Here is a 20,802-nt window from a genome sequence, read left to right on the forward strand (position 1 = left end):
AATTTGTTCTTAACTGACTTGCCTAGTTAAATAAAGGTTACATTTAAAAAATATAGAGAGAGAGACTCAACATATACACACTATACAGAGAGAGACTCAACATATACACACTATACAGAGAGAGACTCAACATATACGGTGCCTTGCAAAAGTATTCATCCCCTTTGGCTTTTTTCCTATTTTGTTGCATTACAACCTGTAATTTAAATAGGTTTATATTTGGATTTCATGTAATGGACATACAGAAATTTGACGACCCTCCCACTCTGTCTGCTGAATTCTTTCTCTTTGCTCTTGTTTTCCTTAATAGGATGTCAGTGGGCGGAGCCGGAAGGGTTGTCAGCGAAATGGGACACCTGGGCCCGGGTGTGTCCCAGGATAAATACACCTCTTCCCCATTGATTGGGGAGACTCTCTCCATGCAGACACACTGATAGATTTTGGTTGTGGCACCTTTTAACACCCTTCATTATCACTTTTATGCACGCAAACACTCACTTACACTACTGATTACACACACCATTGTTAATTGTATTTAGTTTTCTTAATAAATATATTTTGTTATTCCTTATCCCCACTTTGTCTCCTTTTTGTTACGAACTTTGAGCCGGTTCGTGACAAGTGGAGGCTCGTCCGGGATCATAAGGTTGGTTCCTAGACATTTTAGCATGTAGCACTTTGTTGCATTACGAAGGACTAATACTAGTGTCGTTGGGCGTTGTATGTGTGTTGTGTTTGGGAGAAAACGTGGAGTTAATGTTTGAAAACTCTGTAGGTGCTTTGTTTGCATCTTTTGGTTACAGCTTTTGAGTTGTAATGTTTAATGCCCAGTATTGGCTGCCTTTTTTTGTTTGTTTGGGTAACTTGCCACTGCGGTGGCTAGTTGGTTGTGTGCTGCGTTGGAAAGAGTATATTGGTTAGTTTCCAGGCCCCTGCCCATGCTGGAGACTCTTGCTCTACCTGCTGTTGGGACATCGGTCTGAGGTGAGTACAATCGGCTATGTACCTCAGTGGGAGATTTGGGTAGGGTAGTGAAACTTGCTATAGCCTTTCTTTTTCCCCTGTTAGGCTTAGCGACGTGTTACACTTTGGGGTACGTTGGGCATGGTTATTTTGTTTATTTGTGTGGTGTCCGTGGACTGAGCAGTTGTCTCTGGGGCACATCTGTGGCATGGGGGGAATCTGCCAGCTTGCTGGGTTTTTTTTTTCCCCTTGCCAGTGGGCTACAGTGCGTAATTACCCACCGCAAATCCGCACGAAGACTAGGGTTGAGTTACTGTAGGTTTTGGGGAAGCTCCATATATATCTCATCTCTCTTCTGTGGTGCCCAGTGTGGTTGTCATTTATCTTCTAGTGGTCCGGTCTGGTGTGCTCAGCAGGGGGTAAGAGCGAGATTTTTTTTTTGTATTTACTTGTGACTATGACGTCTAATGTAGACGTGTTCATTCGCTTTCCATCAGAGGAACTGTTAAAATGATGTACTAAAGAACAGCTGTTGAAGATCGCAGAACACTACAAAATTGAAATGAGTGATGAATGTCTAAAAAAATGTTGGTGTTGCCAAAATGTAATTAGAAGGACCCTGAGATGTTCTTTTCGTTGGAGCTTGTTGCTGACGTGCTCTTGTGCACCCTGTTCCTGAATGTTTCCGTGACTGACCATTGTTTGGTACTGTCCTTTTTCTGTCGTTCCTGTCAGTTCCCTTCTGGACTTGTTTTCTTCTTTCCTCTTAAACGTTGCTTCCTGTGTGCGAAGGTTGCTGGGGAAAGTGGAAGTGTGAACATGTACCCCCTCGTCAATTTGGGACGCAGAGGCTGGGTCAATTTGGGACGCAGAGGCTGGGTCAATTTGGGACGCAGAGGCTGGGTCAATTTGGGACGCAGAGGCTGGGTCAATTTGGGACGCAGTTTTCCGAGTTCCTTGTTGGTCCCTAGTTTTATGGGGGAGTGACGACCCTCCCACTCTGTCTGCCGAATTCTTTCTCTTTGCTCTCATTTTCCTTAATAGGATGTCAGTGGGTGGAGCCAGGAGGGTCATCAGCGAAATGGGACACCTGGGCTCGGGTGTGTCCCAGGATAAATACACCTCATTCATTGGGGAGACTCTCGCTCCATGCAGACAGACATAGATTTTGGTTGTGGCATTTTTGTGGCCGTTTGTTTGCTTTGGCACCTTTCAACACCCCTCATTATCACAGTTATGCACGCAAACACTCGCTTACAATACTGATTACTGGCTACACAAACCATTGTTGATTGTATTTAGTTTACTTCAGTTAATAAATATATTTTGTTATTCCTTATCTCCACTTTGTCTCCCTTGTTATGAACTTCGAGCTGGTTCGTGACACAATAGTCCAAATGGGTGAGGTGAACTGAAGAAAATTACTTTTTTTAAACCAAAATAATCTACATTTTTACTGAAGTTGTGCGGGCATATGTATTCACCCCTTTGCTATAAAGCCCCTAAATAAGATCTGGTGCAAACAATTACCTTCAGAAGTCACATAATTAGTTAGATTGCACACAGGTGGACTTTAATTAAGTGTCACATGATCTTAGTATACCGTTGAAGTCAAAGTTTACATACACCTTAGCCAAATACATTTAAACTCAATTTTTCACAATTACTGACATTTAATCCTAGTAAAAATGTATTGTCTTAGGTCAGTTAGGATCACCACCTTATTTTAAGAATGTGAAATGTCAGAATAATAGTAGAGAATGATTTATTTCAGATTTTATTTTGTTAATCACATTCCCAGTGGATCAGAAGTTTACATACACTCAATTAGTATTTGGTAGCATTTCCTTTAAATTGTTTAACTTGGATCAAACGTTTTGGGTAGCCTTCCACAAGCTCCCCACAATAAGTTGGGTGACTTTTTTCCCCCCTCCTGACAGAGCTGGTGTAACTGGGTCAGGTTTGTAGGCCTCCTTGCTCACACACTTTTTCAGTTCTGCCCACAAATGTTTTACAGGATTGAGGTCAGGGCTTTGTGATGGCCAATACCTTGACTTTGTTGTCAAGTATGCTTGGGGTCATTTTCCAATTGGAAGACCCATTTGCGATCAAGCTTTAATTTCCTGACTGATGTCTTGAGATGTTGCGTCAATATATCCACATAATTTCCCTTCCTCATGATGCCATCTATTTTGTGAAGTGCACAAGTTCCTCCTGCAGCAAAGCACCCCACAACATGATGCTGCCACCCCCGTGCTTCATGGTTGGGATGGTTTTCTTTGGCTTGAAAGCCTCCCCCTTTTTCCTCCAAACATAACAATGGCCAAACAGTACTATTTTTGTTTATAGCCCTTCAGGTTCTGTCGATATAGGACTCCATTTTACTGTGGATATAGATACTTTTGTACCTGATTCCTCCAGTATCTTCACAAGGTCCTTTGCTGTTCTGGGATTGATTTGCACTTTTCGCACCAAAGTAAGTTTATCGCTAGGAGACAGAACACATCTCCTCCCTGAGCGGTATGACGGCTGCATGGTCCCAAGGATGAACCAGACTTGTGGTCTACAATTTTTTTTTTCTGAGGTCTTGGCTGATTTCTTTAGATTTTTCCCATGATGTCAAGCAAAGAGGCACTGAGTTTGAAGGTAGTCCTTGAAATACATCCACAGGTACACCTCCAATTGACTCAAATGATGTCAATTAGCCTATCAGAAGCTTCTAAAGCCATGACATTGTTTTCTGGAGTTTTCCAAGCTGTTTAAAGGCACAGTCAACTTAGTGTATGTAACTTCTGACCCACTGGAATTGTGATAGATTATTTCACTGTCTGTAAACAATTGTTGGAAGAATTACTTGTGTCATGCACAAAGTAGATGTATTAACCGACATGCCAAAACTATAGTTTGTTAACAAGAAATTTGGAGTGGTTGAAAAAAGAGTTATAATGACTCCAACCTAAGTGTATGTAAACTTCCGACTTCATCTGTATATACACCTGTTCTGAAAGGCCCCAGAATCTGCAACACCACTAAGTAAGGTGCACCGCCAAGCAAGCGGCACCATGAAGACCAAGGGGCTCTCCAAATAGGTCAGGGACAAAGTTGTGGATAAGTACAGATCAGGGTTGGGTTATAAAAAAAATATCAAACTTTGAACATCCCACAGAGCGCCATTAAATCCATTATTAAAAAATTGAAAGAATATGGCACCACAACAAACCTGCCAAGAGAGAGGGCCGCCCACCAAAACTCACGGACCAGGCAAAGAGGGCATTAATCAGAGAGGCAACAAAGAGACCAAAGATAACCCTGAAGGAGCTGCAAAGCTCCACAGCGGAGATTGGAGTATCTGTCCATAGGTCCACTTTAAGCCGTACACTCCACAGAGCTGGGTATTACAGGAGAGTGGCCAGAAAAAAGCCAATGCTTAAAGAAAAAAATAAGGAAACACTTTTGGTGTTCGCCTAAAGGCATGGGGAGACCCCCAAATATGTGGAAGGTACTCTGGTCAGATGAGACGAAAATGTTGCTTCTTGGCCATCAAGGAAAATGCTATGTCTGGCACAAACCCAACACCTCTCGTCACCCCAAAAACACCACCCCCACAGTGAAGCATGGTGGTGGCAGCATCATGCTGTGGGGATGTTTTTCATCGGCAGGGACTGGAAAACTGGTCAGAATTGAAGGAATGATGGATGGTGCTAAATACAGGGAATTTCTTGAGAGAAACCTGTTTCAGTCTTCCAGAGATTTGAGACTGGGACGGAGGTTCACCTTCCAGCAGGACAATGACCCTAAGCATACTTCTAAAGCAACACTCAAGTGGATTATGGGAAAACATTTAAATGTCTTGGAATGGCCTAGTCAAAGCCCAGACCTCAATCCAATTGAGAATCTGTAGTATGACTTAAAGGTTGCTGTACAGCAGCGGAACCCATTCAACTTGAAGGAGCTGGAGCAGTTTTGCCTTGAAGAATGGGAAAAAATCCCAGGGGCTAGATGTGCCAAGCTTATAGAGACACACTACGAGACTTGCGGCTGTAATTGCTGCAAAAGGTGGCTCTACAAAGTATTGACTTTGGGGGGGTGAATAGTTATGCACGCCCAAGTTCTCCGTTTTTTTGTCTTATTTCTTGTTTGTTTCACAATAAAAAAATATTTGGCATCTTCAAAGTGGTAGGCATATTGTGTAAATCAAATGATACAAACCCCCAATAAATACATTTTCATTCCAGGTTGTAAGGCAACAAAATAGGAAAAATGCCAAGGGAGTGAATACTTTCGCAAGCCAATGCACACACTTTATAGAGAGAGACTCAACATATACACACTATATAGAGAGAAAGTCACACACACACATATTGATATATATATATATATATATCATTCAAAAGTTTGGGGTCACTTAGAAATGTCCTTGTTTTTGAAAGAAAAGCAAAAAATTGTGTCCATTAAAATAACATCAAATTGTTGTTCATGTTTTAAATGTCTATTGTAGCTGGAAAGCATTTTTTATGGAATATCTACACAGGCGTACAGAGGCCCATTATCAGCAACCATCACTCCTGTGTTCCAATGGCACGTTGTGTTAGCTAATCCAAGTTGATCATTTTAAAAGGCTAATTGATCATTAGAAAACCCTTTTGCAATTATGTTAGCACAGCTGAAAACTGTGGTTCTGATTAAAGAAGCAATAAAACTGGCCTTTTTTAGATTAGTTGAGTATCTGGAGCATCAGCATTTGTGGGTTCGATTACAGGCTCAATTTGGCCAGAAACAAATAACTTTCTTCTGAAACTCGTAAGTCTATTCTTGTTCTGAGAAATGAAGGCTATTCCATGCGAGAAAATGCCAAGAAACTGAAGATCTCGTACAATGCTGTGTACTACTCCCTTCACAGAACAGCGCAAACTGGCTCTAACCAGAATAGAAAGAGGAGTGGGAGGCCCAGATGCACAACTGAGCAAGAGGACAAGTACATTAGAGTGTCTAGTTTGAGAAACAGATGCCTCACAAGTCCTCAACTGGCAGCTTCATTAAATAGTACCCGCAAGGTCAACAATAAAGAGGCGACTCCAGGATGCTGGCCTTCAGAGTTCCTCTGTCCAGTGTCTGTGTTCTTTTGCCCATATTAATCTTTTATTTTTATTGGCCAGTCTGAGATATGGCTTTTTCATTTGCAACTCTGCAATACACACCCCTAGACTTTTTCAACATTTTGTTGTGTTACAGTCTGCATTTAAAATTGATTATTTTGAGATGTGTCCCTGGCCTACACACAATACCCCATAATGTCAAAGGGAATTATGTTTTTAGACATTTTTACAAATTAATAAAAAATGTAAAGCTGAAATGTCTTAAGTCAATAAGTATTCAACCACTTTGTTATGGCAAGCCTGAATAAGTTCAGGAGTGAAAATGTGCTGAACAAGTCACATAAGTTGCATGGACTCATTCTGTGTGCAATAATAGTGTTCAACATGATTTTTGAAGGACTACCTCATCTCTGTACCCCACACATACAATTATCTGTAAGGTCCCTCAGCCAAGCAATGAATTTCAAACACAGATTCAACCACAAAGACCAGGGAGGTTTTCCAATGCCTCGCAAATAAGGGCACCTACTGGTAGGTGATTAAAAAAAAGCATATATTGAATATCCCTTTGAGCATGGTGAAGATATTAATTACACTTTGGATAGTATACTCCCAGTCACTACAAAGATACAGGCGTTCTTCCTAACTCAGTTGCCGAAGAGGAAGGAAACCGCTCAGGGATTTCACCATGAAGCTAATGATAACTTTAAAACAGATACAGAGTATAGTGGCTGTGATAGGATGAAAACTGAGGATGGATCAACAACATTGTAGTTACTCCACAATATTAACCTAATTGACATAGTCAAAAGAAGGAAGCTTGTACAGAATAAAAAAAGACTCAAAAAATGCATCCTATTTGCAACAAGGCACTAAAGTAATACCGCAAAAAATGTGGCAAAGAAATTGACTTTGTTATGTTTGGGGAAAATCCAACACAACACATCACAGAGTACCACTCTTCATTTTCAAGCATGGTGGTGGCTGCATCATGTTATGGGTATGCTCGTCATCAGCAAGGACTAGGGAGTTTTTTAGGATAAAAAGAAATGGAATAGAGCTAGCAGAGGCAAAATCTTAGAGGAAAACCTGGTTCAGTCTGCTTTCCTAGAAAATAAAGGAAAGCCGCACACTCTAAGAGCTCAGATGCAAAAATTTAATCACCAACGTTTCGACAGCGAAGCTGTCTTCATCAGGGTATCATCAAACACTGCGAGATGAGTCATTTATATAGTGTCAAAAGACACACAGGTGTTTGTAATCATGGCCAAGTATGGCCTAATATCATTGGTTAACTCAAATATTTAAAAAAATGGCATACAAAGAACATACAAAAAGACAAACAAATGGATAGCATACGATCATAGCATTTGTAGTCTAAAATGTATCTAACAAACAATTACAATGGCAAAATCACAATTATCACAAGAATGGCTTCAGATCAAAGTCTATGTTGAGACCGAAGGGAGCAAGGGTCTTTAAATTAAAGATCCAGGCAGCCTCTCGTTTCAACAATAAATTATCAAGGTCACCCCCTCTCCTCGGGAGGGTGACATGTTCGATACCAATATAACGCAGAGACGAAATCGGATGGTTTGCTTCCAAAAAGTGGGCCGCAACTGGGTAAGTTAAGTTTTTGCACCTAATGGTGCTACGATGCTCTGAGATACGTACTTTAGTCTGCTTTCCAACAGAGACCAGGATATAAATTCACCTTTCAGCATGACAATAACCTAAAACACAATGCCAAATATAGTTGCTTACCAAGACAACATTGAATGTTCCTGAGTGGTACATCTATGGCAACACTTGGCTGTCTAGCAATGATCAACAACCAACTTGACAGAGCTCGAAGAATTTCAAAAAAAAATTATGTGCAAATATTGTGCAATCCAGGTGTGCAAAGCTCTTCGAGACTTACCCCAGAAAGACTCACAGCTGTAATCGCTGCCAAATGTGATTCTAACATGTATAGACTCAGGGGGTTGAATACTTATATAATCAAGATATAGTTGTGTGTTTTTCATGAATGTTTCACAAAAAATATAATTTTTCTTCCACCTTGACATTACAGAGTAATTTGTGTAGATCATTGACAATTAAATCAATTTTAATCCCACCTTGAAACACAACAAAACGTGGGAAAAGTAATGTGGTATGATTACTTTCTGAAGGCACTGTAGTTTCAGACACTTTTAGAGGGAGTGAGACAGTGAACTCATCAACTCAACACCATTTCATATCTGTCGCCCTCCTATTCCCCCCACTAACACCTCACCCAAATTACCCTGTAACGGTACACACACTCATCTTAGTTTTCAAGTTGGGAATTGTAAAAAATCATTTCCAAAGACGCAGCAACTGAGAGAACTTCTCTACTACTCTCTCTCACTTTCTCTTCATAACCTCTCAGTCTCCACTCTATATCCCTCTTCACCTATCCCTCTGTCTCTCCTCTCCCTTCTCTCCTCCCTATCCTCTCTCCCAACTCTCCCTCCCTTTCCCCCCCCCCTCTCTCCTCCAGATGTCTGCTACAGTGGGAGAGTCTGTGCGGCTGGACGTCGTCTGACACTTTTCACAACAATGATAACAACCTGCCGGCTACGTCCTTCAGCCGTCCGTCCCCGGGGATCTCACGCCCGCGCACAAGTCGAATGCACACACGACCACACAAGTACACACAAACCCAGACGGACAAACCGACCCCCAGACTGATTAAAAACTCCAAGTCATATTTATCAGAGAGGAAAGTGTGGAGCTAACTTAAAGCCTCGCTAATAGCAATCCAGCGTTTCATGTATATACCCACCAAACATTCAGGGACTAGTGTCTGCAGGTTTTAATTGTTCCTTTCAGTTAAGACCTAGACAACCAGGTGAGGGGAGTTCTTTACTAATGTAACCTTAATTCATCAATCAAGTACAAGGGAGGAGCAAAAACCTGCAGACACTCTGCCCTCCATGGAATGAGTTTGACACATTTTACATCTGTTCTGTCACTTATTCCATATAGACCAGTTCCTATAAGCCCCTAAATAATTGTTGTTCTATCCCGAGACCAGCACACCTGATTCAGGAGGGGCACAAGGACTAGGTGACAAAACACTGATTAAGACAATGCCAACACTAAGGTTTGTGTGTCTTTTGGGATTTTAGTAGTATTGACGTTCTCTTACTTTTCGTAGTCATGCTTGCAATAGAGCAGACGGTCTCTGCAGTAGCACGTCCCACTGAGTGCGCTCAGACACACCGCACACTTGACGCAGGTCTCGTGCCACGAGCGCTCGTTGACACGCAGCAGGAAGCGGTCGGCAATGGGCGACTCACACCCCGCACACACCTCGCCCCCTCCGCCCCTGTGTTCTGAACCTGAGGGGAGAGGGGGACACAGGAGAATGGGGATACCTAGTCAGTTGCACAACTGAATGCATTCTACCCAAATATTGCTTCCGCATTTAACCCAACCCATCTGAATCAGTGAGGTGCAGGGGGGCTGCCTTAATCGAAGTCCATGTCATCGGGTATAGTGTGTGTGTGTGTGTGTGTGTGTGTGTGTGTGTGTGTGTGTGTGTGTGTGTGTGTGTGTGTGTGTGTGTGTGTGTGTGTGTGTGTGTGTGTGTGCGTGTGCGTGTGCGTGTTCAGACCTGTAAATGTCAAGCAGAGCTTGAAAAAAAAGAATACAATTCAGTATTACTTCCCAGCAAGGTCCAGGATTTCTTTTTTATGACAAAAATAGTAATACAAATAATAAATACAAATGAAAATGTATCACATATCATATGTATTACATATTTATCATATATTTTTCCCATTTATAACATATAAAGTTGACAATGTAAAAGTTTCTGTCACTATAACCTTTGAAATTTCAATGGATATTTATTTAATTATTAGACTATAATGCTAAAATCATTATGTGCCAGTCAGGCTCAAGACGTCAGTCCCATTTCACTCCTCACCGAATGGCGTGGAGGCTGGAGGCTGCTGAAGACATGATTGGGTCTCCTCTGTTTTCATCCCGGCCCTCCTTCCTTCGTCGTGTTCGCTGGACGAGAAGGAGGAAAGAGAAAGGGGACAGTTACCCTCTAAATATCAAGCCTACAGACAACAAGTGTGTAGAGAGAAAAAATAGAGGACAGATTGTCGTCGACGAAAAGTGAGAAAGAGTATATACCGTAAGGGGGAAATAAAACGCATCAAAAGTCAATGAAAGAAAGACACGTAGGCTATAGGCCTAAACATGACCGTGGATATTATATTTCAGTGTCCTCTTGAAAACATATTTAATATCCAATTTATAAATTAATTACATGAACAGTCGCCCTGCAATGCGCACATATTGCAACAGGAATAATATAGAATAGAAATATTGCCGTGGATTGGATAAATGATTAGGAAATTAAATAAATGTGCTAGGCCTAATAGGCTACTCAATTCGGTCTACTCAACAGAGTTTTAAACACCTGACACACTGAGATTGAACGATGGAGCCGAAGGTGGTGTGTGGCCCTATTCCTGTTTATTTACTTGCATCATGTGATACCCGAAGTCAGATTGGGGGTGGAACCGGAGATCTGGCCTTGGCCTAATCTTGACCAAAAACTGGTCGGGATTTAAACCCCGTGACCTGCTGACGCCACACGGCCACACAAACGCATAAATGGAGGGTGGGGTGGGGGGGTAATGTTGATAATGTTGTCGAATACAATTCATAGAAATGTATGAAATCTATCTAAATTCCAACTAAAGCATGGGGATTCATTAATATACTTTGAATAATAATACCAATATTAATAATAATACGCTAATAATACTGTTAATAATAGAATAATACAAATAATAATAATATGATAATACATTTACTAATGGTGTGGTAGACTATAGAATTGTTCATTCACGACACTTAGTCTTGGATTTCTCAAGCCTATTCCATGAACACAAACTTAATCTACATAAATCGTGACATTTCAAGAATGCACTGTATTCAATAGGCCTATTGAAACATAGCGAGAACATGTTTATTTGTTAATTGACAATATTCCAAATCAAAGCGACATTAAGTTTGTTTTTTATGAATATTTATGATTTAGAACGCCTAAATCTAATTCCCGCCAATATCCTACATTTCGAAAGGAACTAACCGTTCTGAATGACCAATTTAATTTAAATATATTATTTAGGCTTGAAATGATCATTTATCAATTATTGGGTTATCAGATAACAATTCTTAATCGAATATGAAGCTTACCGTGGGCTACCTGTTCATGAAATGACCTGATAGACTTTCAAGATACATTTGCTCTCATTGGAGGAATGAGGGTGTCACTGCTTCGAATAAAAATAAAAGGAAAAAAAAAAAAAATTAAACCTGAAAAATCATCAAGAAATATGAATCATAATTGATGTAGGCTATAATGTAATTTACACCGTCATTACAAATCGAAATAATTATTAGGCCTATGTGTTGAATTAAGGATTGCAATATCGAACAAAATAGCCTACTAAATCAAATAATTTAGGCCTATGCATGTGCATAGACTACAGAACTGTATCCAATAACTTCACAAATATGTATTTCAATTGATTATTATCCAAATGATCACAACAGTGATTACAAGATAGGCTATAATATTAGAAAACCACATAAACCAATAAAATCTCTTGAAAAACAAATAGGGAATATTATTTTGTTTTCCCGACCAAGTGCTATAATGGACACTATCTGTCATAGAATGTGAGCCTTGTTGTTGCCTTGCTTGTGCCAAAGCGCGTGCGTCTCTATTCGTCTATTTCTGAGAGCACATAACTGATTGCAATTTCATGTCTATTATTCATAACTGTGTAAGGGTCATGCAGACTAATACTGTGGACCAGAACGGTATATCCATAAACTACTATCAAATCAAATCAAATTGTATTAGTCACATGCGCCGAATACAACAGGTGTAGACCTTACAGTGAAATGCTTACTTACGAGCCCCTAACCAACAATGCAGTTGAAAAAAAAAATACGAATAAGAAATAAAAGTAACAAGTATTTAAAGAGCAGCAGTAAAGTAACAATAGCGAGACTATATACAGGGGGGTACCCGTACAGAGTCAATGTGCGGGGGCACCAGTTAGTCGAGGTAATCGAGGTAATATGTACATGTAGGTATAATTATTAAAGTGGCTATGCATAGATGATAACAACAGAGAGTAGCGGCGGTGTAAAAAAAAAAAAGGGGGGGGGGGGGGCAATGCAAATACTCTGGGTAGACATTTGAATAGATGTTCAGGAGTCTTATGGCTTGAGGGTAGAAGCTGTTTAGAAGCCTCTTGGACCTAGACTTGGCGCTCCGGTACCGCTTGCCATGCGGTAGCAGAGAGAACAGTCTAGGATGGCTGGAGTCTTTGACTGGAGTCTATCCGATGAGCTTTGCGTTATACCGATAATATACTGGACAAAACTGAAGGGGCACCTGGTTTAGTCTCATTTTGCGGCCCCTCTAAATAAAAAGCATAGGCCTATCAAAAGCTGTAGGCCCTGTGTAGTGACAGGGCTATCAAAGCTTTAAAATATGTTCTGTTAACACCAAAGTCTGGGGAATGTGCTCGGTAGGCCAAAAATTAAAGCGTTGTGTGAAGTTGTAGGTTAAGGTTAGGGTCAGGTAAGGTTTATGGTTAAGGTTTAGGGTAGGGTTTAGGGTAGGGATGTCACAAGGATCGCGGATAGCACTAACAATGAAAGATTGCCAGCAAATGCGGTGCATATAGGCTATGTCGTCGATTTTCGTGGAGCTATGTTATTACCGCATCATCATCATCATCACACGTTCACAATAAAGCTAATCACCATTTGATATCATATTTTCCCGTATATTTCCCCATTATATTCACATAACTAGGCTACCACTGCCTTTTTCAATTTGCGTCTCCCTGTAGCCTATATTCTCCACAACATGTTCATATAAAAATGTGTAGGCTACTGTTAGACAAATATTTGTTTGTTTGGGATAAATAGTATATTTCTTTATAGGCTAATAGCAGCCCACATTTCTGCAACTCATTGGAGAGACATGCCTACATTGACATTTCGGACCATTGGCTCCAACCGAGGTTGTGGCTATTATCTCGATGAGGAGCGAGACTCAATCATCATCATCATCATCATCAGCATACAGGTAGACATGGGAAAGGCCAGCGGTTTTCAAATCCCTCAACGGGGACCGCCAGATGTTCCACAGTCGTGTTGTAGCCCTGAACTAGTTTACCTCATCAAGGGCTTGATAATTAGCTGACGAGGTGAATGAGGTGTGCTAGCTCTTGAATAGTTTACATTTTGGAAGGGGCTGGGTTCTCGGGGTTCCTGATGAGAGCTTTGAAAAGCCCTGAGATAGGCTATAATCATTAAAAAATATATCGATAAGGACTAAAGGTTTGCTATGGACCGCAAGCCTATAATAAGACAGAAAATGTATCTCGACAACTTTACCATTCAACAAAAGATTAAAGTCAAATATTACAAAACTATTTGGGTATTTATGTTAAAGTTGATGTTAAAGTTGATAGGCCTACAAATAGGAAATGATGTGGGCTAGTCAAATTGCAGATTAGGCTACAGGCGATATGCAACACATAACCTACACTTCGATAAAAGTCAAACCTTTGGAGGAATTCCCATGAGCCTCAAATAATACCATCAAGAAACCGACGTAGGATCCCTCCTATTTCCAAGGGAGAATAAGACACGTAAAGGGGGTGGCCTGGTTAAATGTGATGAAAAATGTAACACTTCATATTGGCAACATATCTGCAAATTGATGTTGGCAACGCACCGACAACCTGTCGACGCGTTTTGGATGTTGGCGGCGGACGCACATACCTTGAGGTGAAACACACTCCTTCCGAAACCTCTATCGGTAGCATTAAAATAACATAAGACTAGTCGGTCCGTGGACGTGCACGCGTCGTATAGTCCTATTTCAAACTCCAGACAGCGAACAGCAGCAAAATAGCTTCATGTAAAGGCAAACTATTCTATTGTGCTCTCGTTTCTCCCCGTCGCTCTGAAGCGGACTGTGCGCCCGGAGTTCGGTGTGCACAATACTGTGGAAGGAGGGGAGGGGAGGGGGGGGGGGGGGGAGGGGGGGGGTCGGGGGAGCAGGAGAAACGGCGACGGTTCTTAAGGTGAGGGGGTGTATGACGTAGTGATAATGTGCTGTGCTGGAATAAGGTGTTTGCATGTGGTGGAGATGGAGACTGGATAATAAGGAATCACCATCGGGTGATGAATGTTGTTCTTTTTAGATAAATTGGATTGTTTTAACAAAACCATCAGGCATTAGCATTGACATTAAAATGACTTTCAATAAAATTCACAGTAAAAATAAATAAGCCATTGACCATCAATGCGTAGCTTACACGTTATCTTATCAAAGAGTGCTGCTGCAATATAGGAACTTTTATAAGATTTGTTTTAAATTTCAAACCTTATCCTACTTGGCTATACCCGTATTCTCAACTGTTGAGATGACGTAGAACTATTTTGATAGTTAGGCCTATTGAACAATGACAAGGCCACGGTTTCCCAAACTTGGTCATCGGGCCTCTCAGGGGTGCACGTTTTGGTTTTTACCCTCACACTACACAGCTAATTCAAATAATCAACTTATCTTCAAGCTTTGATCATTTGAATCAGCTGTGTAGTGTTAAGGCAACAACAAAAAACGTGCACCTCTTGGGGTCCCGAGGACCGAGTTTGGGAAACGCTGGACTAGGCCCTACTGTATGCATGAGCAACCTACATGTGTAAAGAGAAAGGGTTTGATGAATTATGTGTGAGTGAGACAAAACATGCACCTAACAAAACAATTAGAAACAAATGTTTTCCTACTTGCTAGAAATAATAAGTGGTTGGTTTAACTTTTGGCCCCGTTTGTAAAAAAAAAAGAAGCACTTTTCATGCGGTGAATTCTACTGCCGCCGTGTGGCAAGAGAGGTGGAGGCGAGTTGCCTACAGCCAGCCTACTGTTCTTACATGATGGTAAAGTCAGTCACACCAGCAATTCTATGAAATGCTTTCGTACAAAGTCCATACAGCAATTCATCTGACTGGAATTCATGTCAAATGGATCCAAATGTGGAAATAGTTGTAGTTAGAAGTTAATATGGAATAGATTACAAAAGGGAAGCTCAATGTAAGTACATTTTATATGTGTTTATTAATAGAAATCTTACAGCATTCCAATGAGCTTCCTATAAAACGTAATAGAAAAATCACACATGTACCGTTTGTTTACAGTAGAAGCCTGGCATTCACGTTTTTAAGGCAATAGCAAACCGTGCAGGAACACTCCTGTCAGAGCTGGAGGGGGATAAACTTTTTACAGAATTCATCAAGAGGATGAGGTTATAGACAGAGATTTATTTCCCGGCCCTGTGACCGTAAGTGGGCAGTCGATCTAGCCTTTGTCTTTGTGTGTGCTGCTGCATAGAGCATACTTCTCCCCCAAAACTCTCAAACTCTATCCAAATATTCAGAGCAGTTCAGAGTTACAGTTACAAATATTTCAGAGCAGTCCAGATTAACTTTACCCCCCAAAAAATCACATATTTGTCTGGTCCAAGTTTTACTGGAGAGAACCTTGACAGAGTAGTCCGTCTGTAGTCTGTAACTATGTCAGGAAGGACTCCAGAGCGAGAGAGAGAGAGAGAGAGAGAGAGAGAGTGCTTCCTCATTATAGGGGTTACAGTGAATCTGTGTTCCAAATGGAACCCTATTCTGAATCCTTCCGTAGGGCACTGGTCAAGAGTAATGTACTATTGGGAATAGAGTGCCATTTGGGATGGAAACACATGGACTTCTCCATAAAGGGGTTATTACAGTGATTCTCCTGCTATATTTAGGTTCTGGAGTCACTTCTTTATCAGAGCTGTCTGTTGGTTGCCGGCCCAATCCTGGCTTGTTAGAGATATAGTGTGTATTCATTAGTGCACACCGCACAGTAGCAAAACGTTTCACAATGAAAACAAGTTTCGGTATTACTTTATAATAAATCCATGTAAAAAAGCATTTATAATGGATTAGTAAATAGTTCACGCATCATTTATTAATCATTACTCATTCATACAATTTTGTAATCATTAGTTAAGTATTTTTGCGTGGCCTGATCTAAAGTGTGGGCTATTCATACTTTATGAATGCTTTGAGTGACCAGTGTAATTTCTCATTAAAAGATGGCCATGCCATTCATTGGTAGACATTCTAGCAGTACCTGCTGCAGGTCTCAAAATGCCCCCCTTAGAACATATCAATGGTTAAACAATAATCACACAATACAGAGGATGTTTAAATATATTGAACATTTTATTCCAAAACAGTCACACTGTTGTAATAGTGCGATGTGTAACTTCAGACACACTATGCTGAGTAGAATAACGTTTTTTTTCGTCTGAAAATGCTAACAGTGACATTTCTACCAAAACCAAAGTGTGGAGCAGTCAGTCTACAGACAGCTTGCGAGGTAGGGAAACAAATATCTGAATTTATAATTTAGCTGAATTATCCCATTATGTTTAAAGAGTTACTACATTTTAAAGACTGGAAGCATTCAAAAGTTATACATGTAACATTTCAATCTGCAAATCATACATGGAACATATCTACCTCAATCACATAGGACTATCAGTAGTAATGAATGACGAGAGAGAACAACCGATCTGGCCAGCTGTTGTGTGTAGGCTACATCTCCCCGTTTTATGACTCGTTTGCGTTTGTGAGGTTGACGAGATTAGCAAAACATTCACGTTACAATAGAGGGCTGCATTTCTGTGCGAGACAGAGTGGAGTGAGCTGGGTCACATAAGCCTAAAAGAACATTGCGGGACTGCAGTTGGGTTCGGGACCAGTTCTTGCAGTAGCGGGTGGGAGTCGGACAGAAAGCCAGCAGTGGTATGAAAAAATGCTGGTGAGGGCGAGAGCGGGTGCGGGCAGGAGCGGGATGAATAAATCAGTCTGGTGCAGACCTCTACAGTACACCTCTTCCTCATGTCCTTGCAACAGTTGTTTTACAACAGTTTTCGTGAATACAATGTTTGATATATTTCCTTAACTTAAAGGTCCACTGCAGTCAAACACTAGATTTTCCTGTGTTTTATATATATTTCCACAATATGAGATTGGAATAATCCAGTGAAATTGTGAAAATTATGATAATGCCCTTTTAGTGTAAGACCTTACAAAGTTCTCTGCCAATAACAGCTAGTTTTTAAGTTTTCCCCTCCCCACTCAGACCACTCCGACATTCATAGCAAAACTCTTGCTTGAGAAATTGCTCTTTGCTAAGAAGCTATTTTTTTGTTTCTTTTTGTCCATTTTAATTGAAAACAATCACAGTGAGGTACTTAATTGTTACCCAGAAATTATTTGATATTGAGATAAAAACGTCTGAATTGGCCCTTTAAACATCCTGCGTTGTGTACTTGTTCTTTTACCATTGATACTGTATGTTTCATACCTTATAAGGAGCATCAGGTACAGCTGGACTGTCTACCAATGGCATGTCCATCTTTTTGTGAGAAATTACACTGGTCACTCAAAACATTTATAAAGTATTTATAAAGTGTAGATTGCACACAATTTATATGAGGCCACGCAAAAAGACTTAACTAATGATTCTCAAATGGCTTAAATGACCTATATTAAACATCTTATGACTGGAGTAATGATTAATAAATGACGAATAAACAATTTACTAATCCATTACAAATGCTTTATTACGTGAAGTTACTGTAAAGGGCTACCAGAGTTTCTATTGGACATATTCAGGTAGGTCCCTCCCCATTTGGTTCAGTTTGGTTTCTATTGGACATATTCAGGTAGGTCCCTCCCCATTTGGTTCAGTTTGGTTTCTATTGAAGACACACACAGTGTGCATGACTGGAATTGTCACAGAAGTCCTGTTGATATCATTACAGTGCATGTTGATGCAAATTATACATACAGTATAGGGCTTAATTATTTAAAGTCAAGATTCGGTCCTGTGTGTCTGTGTATATAGACAGTGCGTATGGACAGTGTGTGGTGTGAGTAGGCCCTTTGATGAGCGTATCATTTATATCTATGTGCATAACTGTGATGAGTTACAGTACCAGTCAAAAGTTTGGACATACCTACTCATTCAAGGGTTTTTCTTTATTTTTACTATTTTCTACATTGTAGAATAATAGTGAAGACATCAAAACTATGAAATAACACATATGGAATCATGTAGTAACCAAAAAAGTGTTAAACAAATCAAAATATATTTTATATTTGAGATTCTTCAAAGTAGCCACCCTTTGCTTTTATGACAGCTTTACACACTCTTGGCATTCTCTCAAACAGCTTCATGAGGAATGCTTTTCCAACAGTCTTAAAGGAGTTCCCACATATGCTGAGCACTTGTTGGCTGCTTTTCCTTCACTCTGCGGTCCAACTCAACCCGAACCATCTCAATTGGGTTGAGGTTGGGTGATTGTGGAGGCCAGGTCATCTGATGCAGCACTCCATCACTCTCCTTGGTCAAATAGCCCTTACACAAACTAGAGGTGTGTTTTGGCTCATTGTCCTGTTGAAAAACAAATGATAGTCGCACTAAGCACAGACCAGATGGGTTGGCGTATCGCTGCAAAATGCAGTGGTAGCCATGCTGGTTAAATGTTCCTTGAATTCTAAATAAATCACTGACAGTGTCACCAGCAAAGCACCCCCACACCATCACCTCCTCCTCCATGCTTCACTGTGGGAACCACACATGCAGAGATCATCCGTTCACCTATTCTGCGTCTCACAAAGACACAGTGGTTGGAACCAAATATCTCAAATTTGGACTAATCAGACCAAAGGACAGATTTCCACCGGTCTAATGTCGATTGCTTGTGTTTCTTGGCACAAGCAGGTCTCTTCTTATTATTGGTATCCTTTAGTAGTGGTTTCTATACAGCAATTCGACCATGAAGGCCTGATTCATGCAGTCTCCTCTGAACAGTTGATGTTGAGGTGTGTCTGTTACTTGAACTCTGTGAAGCATTTATTTGGGCTGCAATCGGAGGTGCAGTGAACTCTAATGAATTTATCCTTTGCAGCAGAGGTAACTCTGAATCTTCCTTTCCTGTGGCGGTCTACACGACTTTTGCGACTGCACTTGAAGAAACTTTCAAAGTTCTTGACATTTTTCGGATTGACTAACCTTCAGGTCTTAAAGTAATGATGGACTGTTGTTTCTCTTTGCTTATTTGAGCTGTTCTTGCCATAATATGGTCTTTTACCAAATAGGGCTATCTTCTGTATACCACCCCTTCCTTGTCACAGCACAACTGATTGGCTCAAATGCATTAAGAAGGAAAGAAATTCCACAAATTAACTTTTAACAAGGGACACCTGTTAATTGAAATGCATTCCAGGTGACTACCTCATGAAGATGGTTGAGTGAATGCCAAGAGTGTGCAAAGCTGTCATCAAGGCAAAGGGTGGCTACTTTGCGGAATTTCAAATATAAAATATATTTTGATTTGTTTAACACTTCTTTGGTTACTACATGATTCTATATGTGTTATTTCATAGTTTTGATGTCTTTACTATTATTCTACAATGTAGAAAAGGTGTGTCCAAACTTTTGACTGGTACTGTATGTTAGTATGTTCTGTATTCATGAGTATTCTCGAGTAATCATGAGTGTATGTCATTTTTCGCTGTATTTGTAAAAAACACGACGTTACACAATACAATTCATCCCTTCTATGGGTTTAACCATAGAAATAGAATCCTGCCAGTCCACGGAACTTTGACTTGAATGGGGAATGTCCGTTCTCGAATGTGATTCTAATTCTATGGTTCAAAGTTCCAACCTTCCTCCTCCTCAGACAAAGTGTTGCTGCAGTCCTGAGTGGCTACGTCTGAGCTTCAGCCCTGACAAGATCTTCCGGGCCGGGCCACTAAGACCCTCCTCTCCGCTCAGTCTCCGCCTCTCACCCACCCACCCCTGCCTGTTATTGGACTGGTTCACGTTCAGCTGAGACAATGTGGCAGACCGACTCCTAAGCCCCGCCTCCTGAGCACCGGTGCTCGGCGTCGGATAGGCTCCTGCTGTTGTTGCAGCTATTGATGGTTCTACTACCACTGTCCCCGCCCGCAGCCTGCCCTGTGGAACCTCATATGGGCGTGTCTTCTCTCTTTCCGTCTGGCTCTCTGGGGCGTGGCCTCCAGCCTGGCTGAGCAGGTGGTAGGCGGTTGTCTCGGGGGGAAGCTCCAATCGAAGGATTCTCATTCTCTGGCTAACCGGTTCAGGGGAGGGGCTACGGCTGCTGTCTGCGCTCCTCGCTTGGTTTCTCTTCCTCTCCTCGTCTTCATCCTCCTCTTCATCATCCTCCTCTTCCCCGAACTGCCCGGCACTGCTAGTGCCGGCGGAGCGGCGGAGACCCGGGGTGGACTGGCGCGGGTACTTGACAGGCTGCCTGCTGAAGTGGCTCCGTGGCTGGGTCCCCACGGAGGGAGAGTCGCCTGGCTCTGGACCCCCTACCAGATCACCCAGAGCAGCAGCCTCTGTTGATGCCCCCCTCACAGCCACGACTGGGGAAGCAAGGGGGAGGAAAGGGAGAAGAGAGGGGAAGAGATGCGACAACAAGACAAACCAGAGAAACACAGATTAACCACTGTACTTCACCTTTAGCTTGGCAAAGTAAATACTCTGTCTCTTTCTATCATAACATGTTGTGTGAGTTTA

The 20,802-nt window shown here is 41.2% G+C and overlaps 2 protein-coding genes across 4 annotated transcripts in view; both read right to left on the reverse strand.

Moving 5' to 3' along the window:
- lmx1al (LIM homeobox transcription factor 1, alpha-like) overlaps nucleotides 1-14,129 on the reverse strand; it is a 30,125-nt gene extending 15,996 nt beyond the window's left edge. The window contains exons 1-3 of the mRNA XM_014192693.3: nucleotides 13,923-14,129; nucleotides 10,018-10,103; nucleotides 9,235-9,427 (exon numbers count right to left, since the gene is read on the reverse strand). Coding sequence (XP_014048168.3) covers nucleotides 9,235-9,427; nucleotides 10,018-10,103; nucleotides 13,923-13,966 — 323 coding nt within the window. The 5' untranslated portion in view covers nucleotides 13,967-14,129. The remainder of the gene's footprint in view (nucleotides 1-9,234; nucleotides 9,428-10,017; nucleotides 10,104-13,922) is intronic.
- Nucleotides 14,130-16,387: 2,258 nt separating this feature from the next.
- The window catches only part of LOC106600913 (GEM-interacting protein), a 50,356-nt gene continuing 45,941 nt past the window's right edge, over nucleotides 16,388-20,802 (reverse strand). For 2 of the 3 annotated variants that reach the window (XM_014192687.3, XM_014192689.3), the window contains one exon: nucleotides 16,388-20,648. In XM_014192687.3, the coding sequence (XP_014048162.3) occupies nucleotides 19,939-20,648 (710 nt within the window). In that variant the 3' untranslated portion in view covers nucleotides 16,388-19,938. The remainder of the gene's footprint in view (nucleotides 20,649-20,802) is intronic. The other variant, XM_014192690.3, reaches the window with a different exon arrangement.

The sequence above is a fragment of the Salmo salar genome, chromosome 03 (genome assembly GCF_965601325.2).
Source record: "Salmo salar chromosome 03, fSalSal1, whole genome shotgun sequence".
NCBI classification, from domain to species: domain Eukaryota; kingdom Metazoa; phylum Chordata; class Actinopteri; order Salmoniformes; family Salmonidae; genus Salmo; species Salmo salar.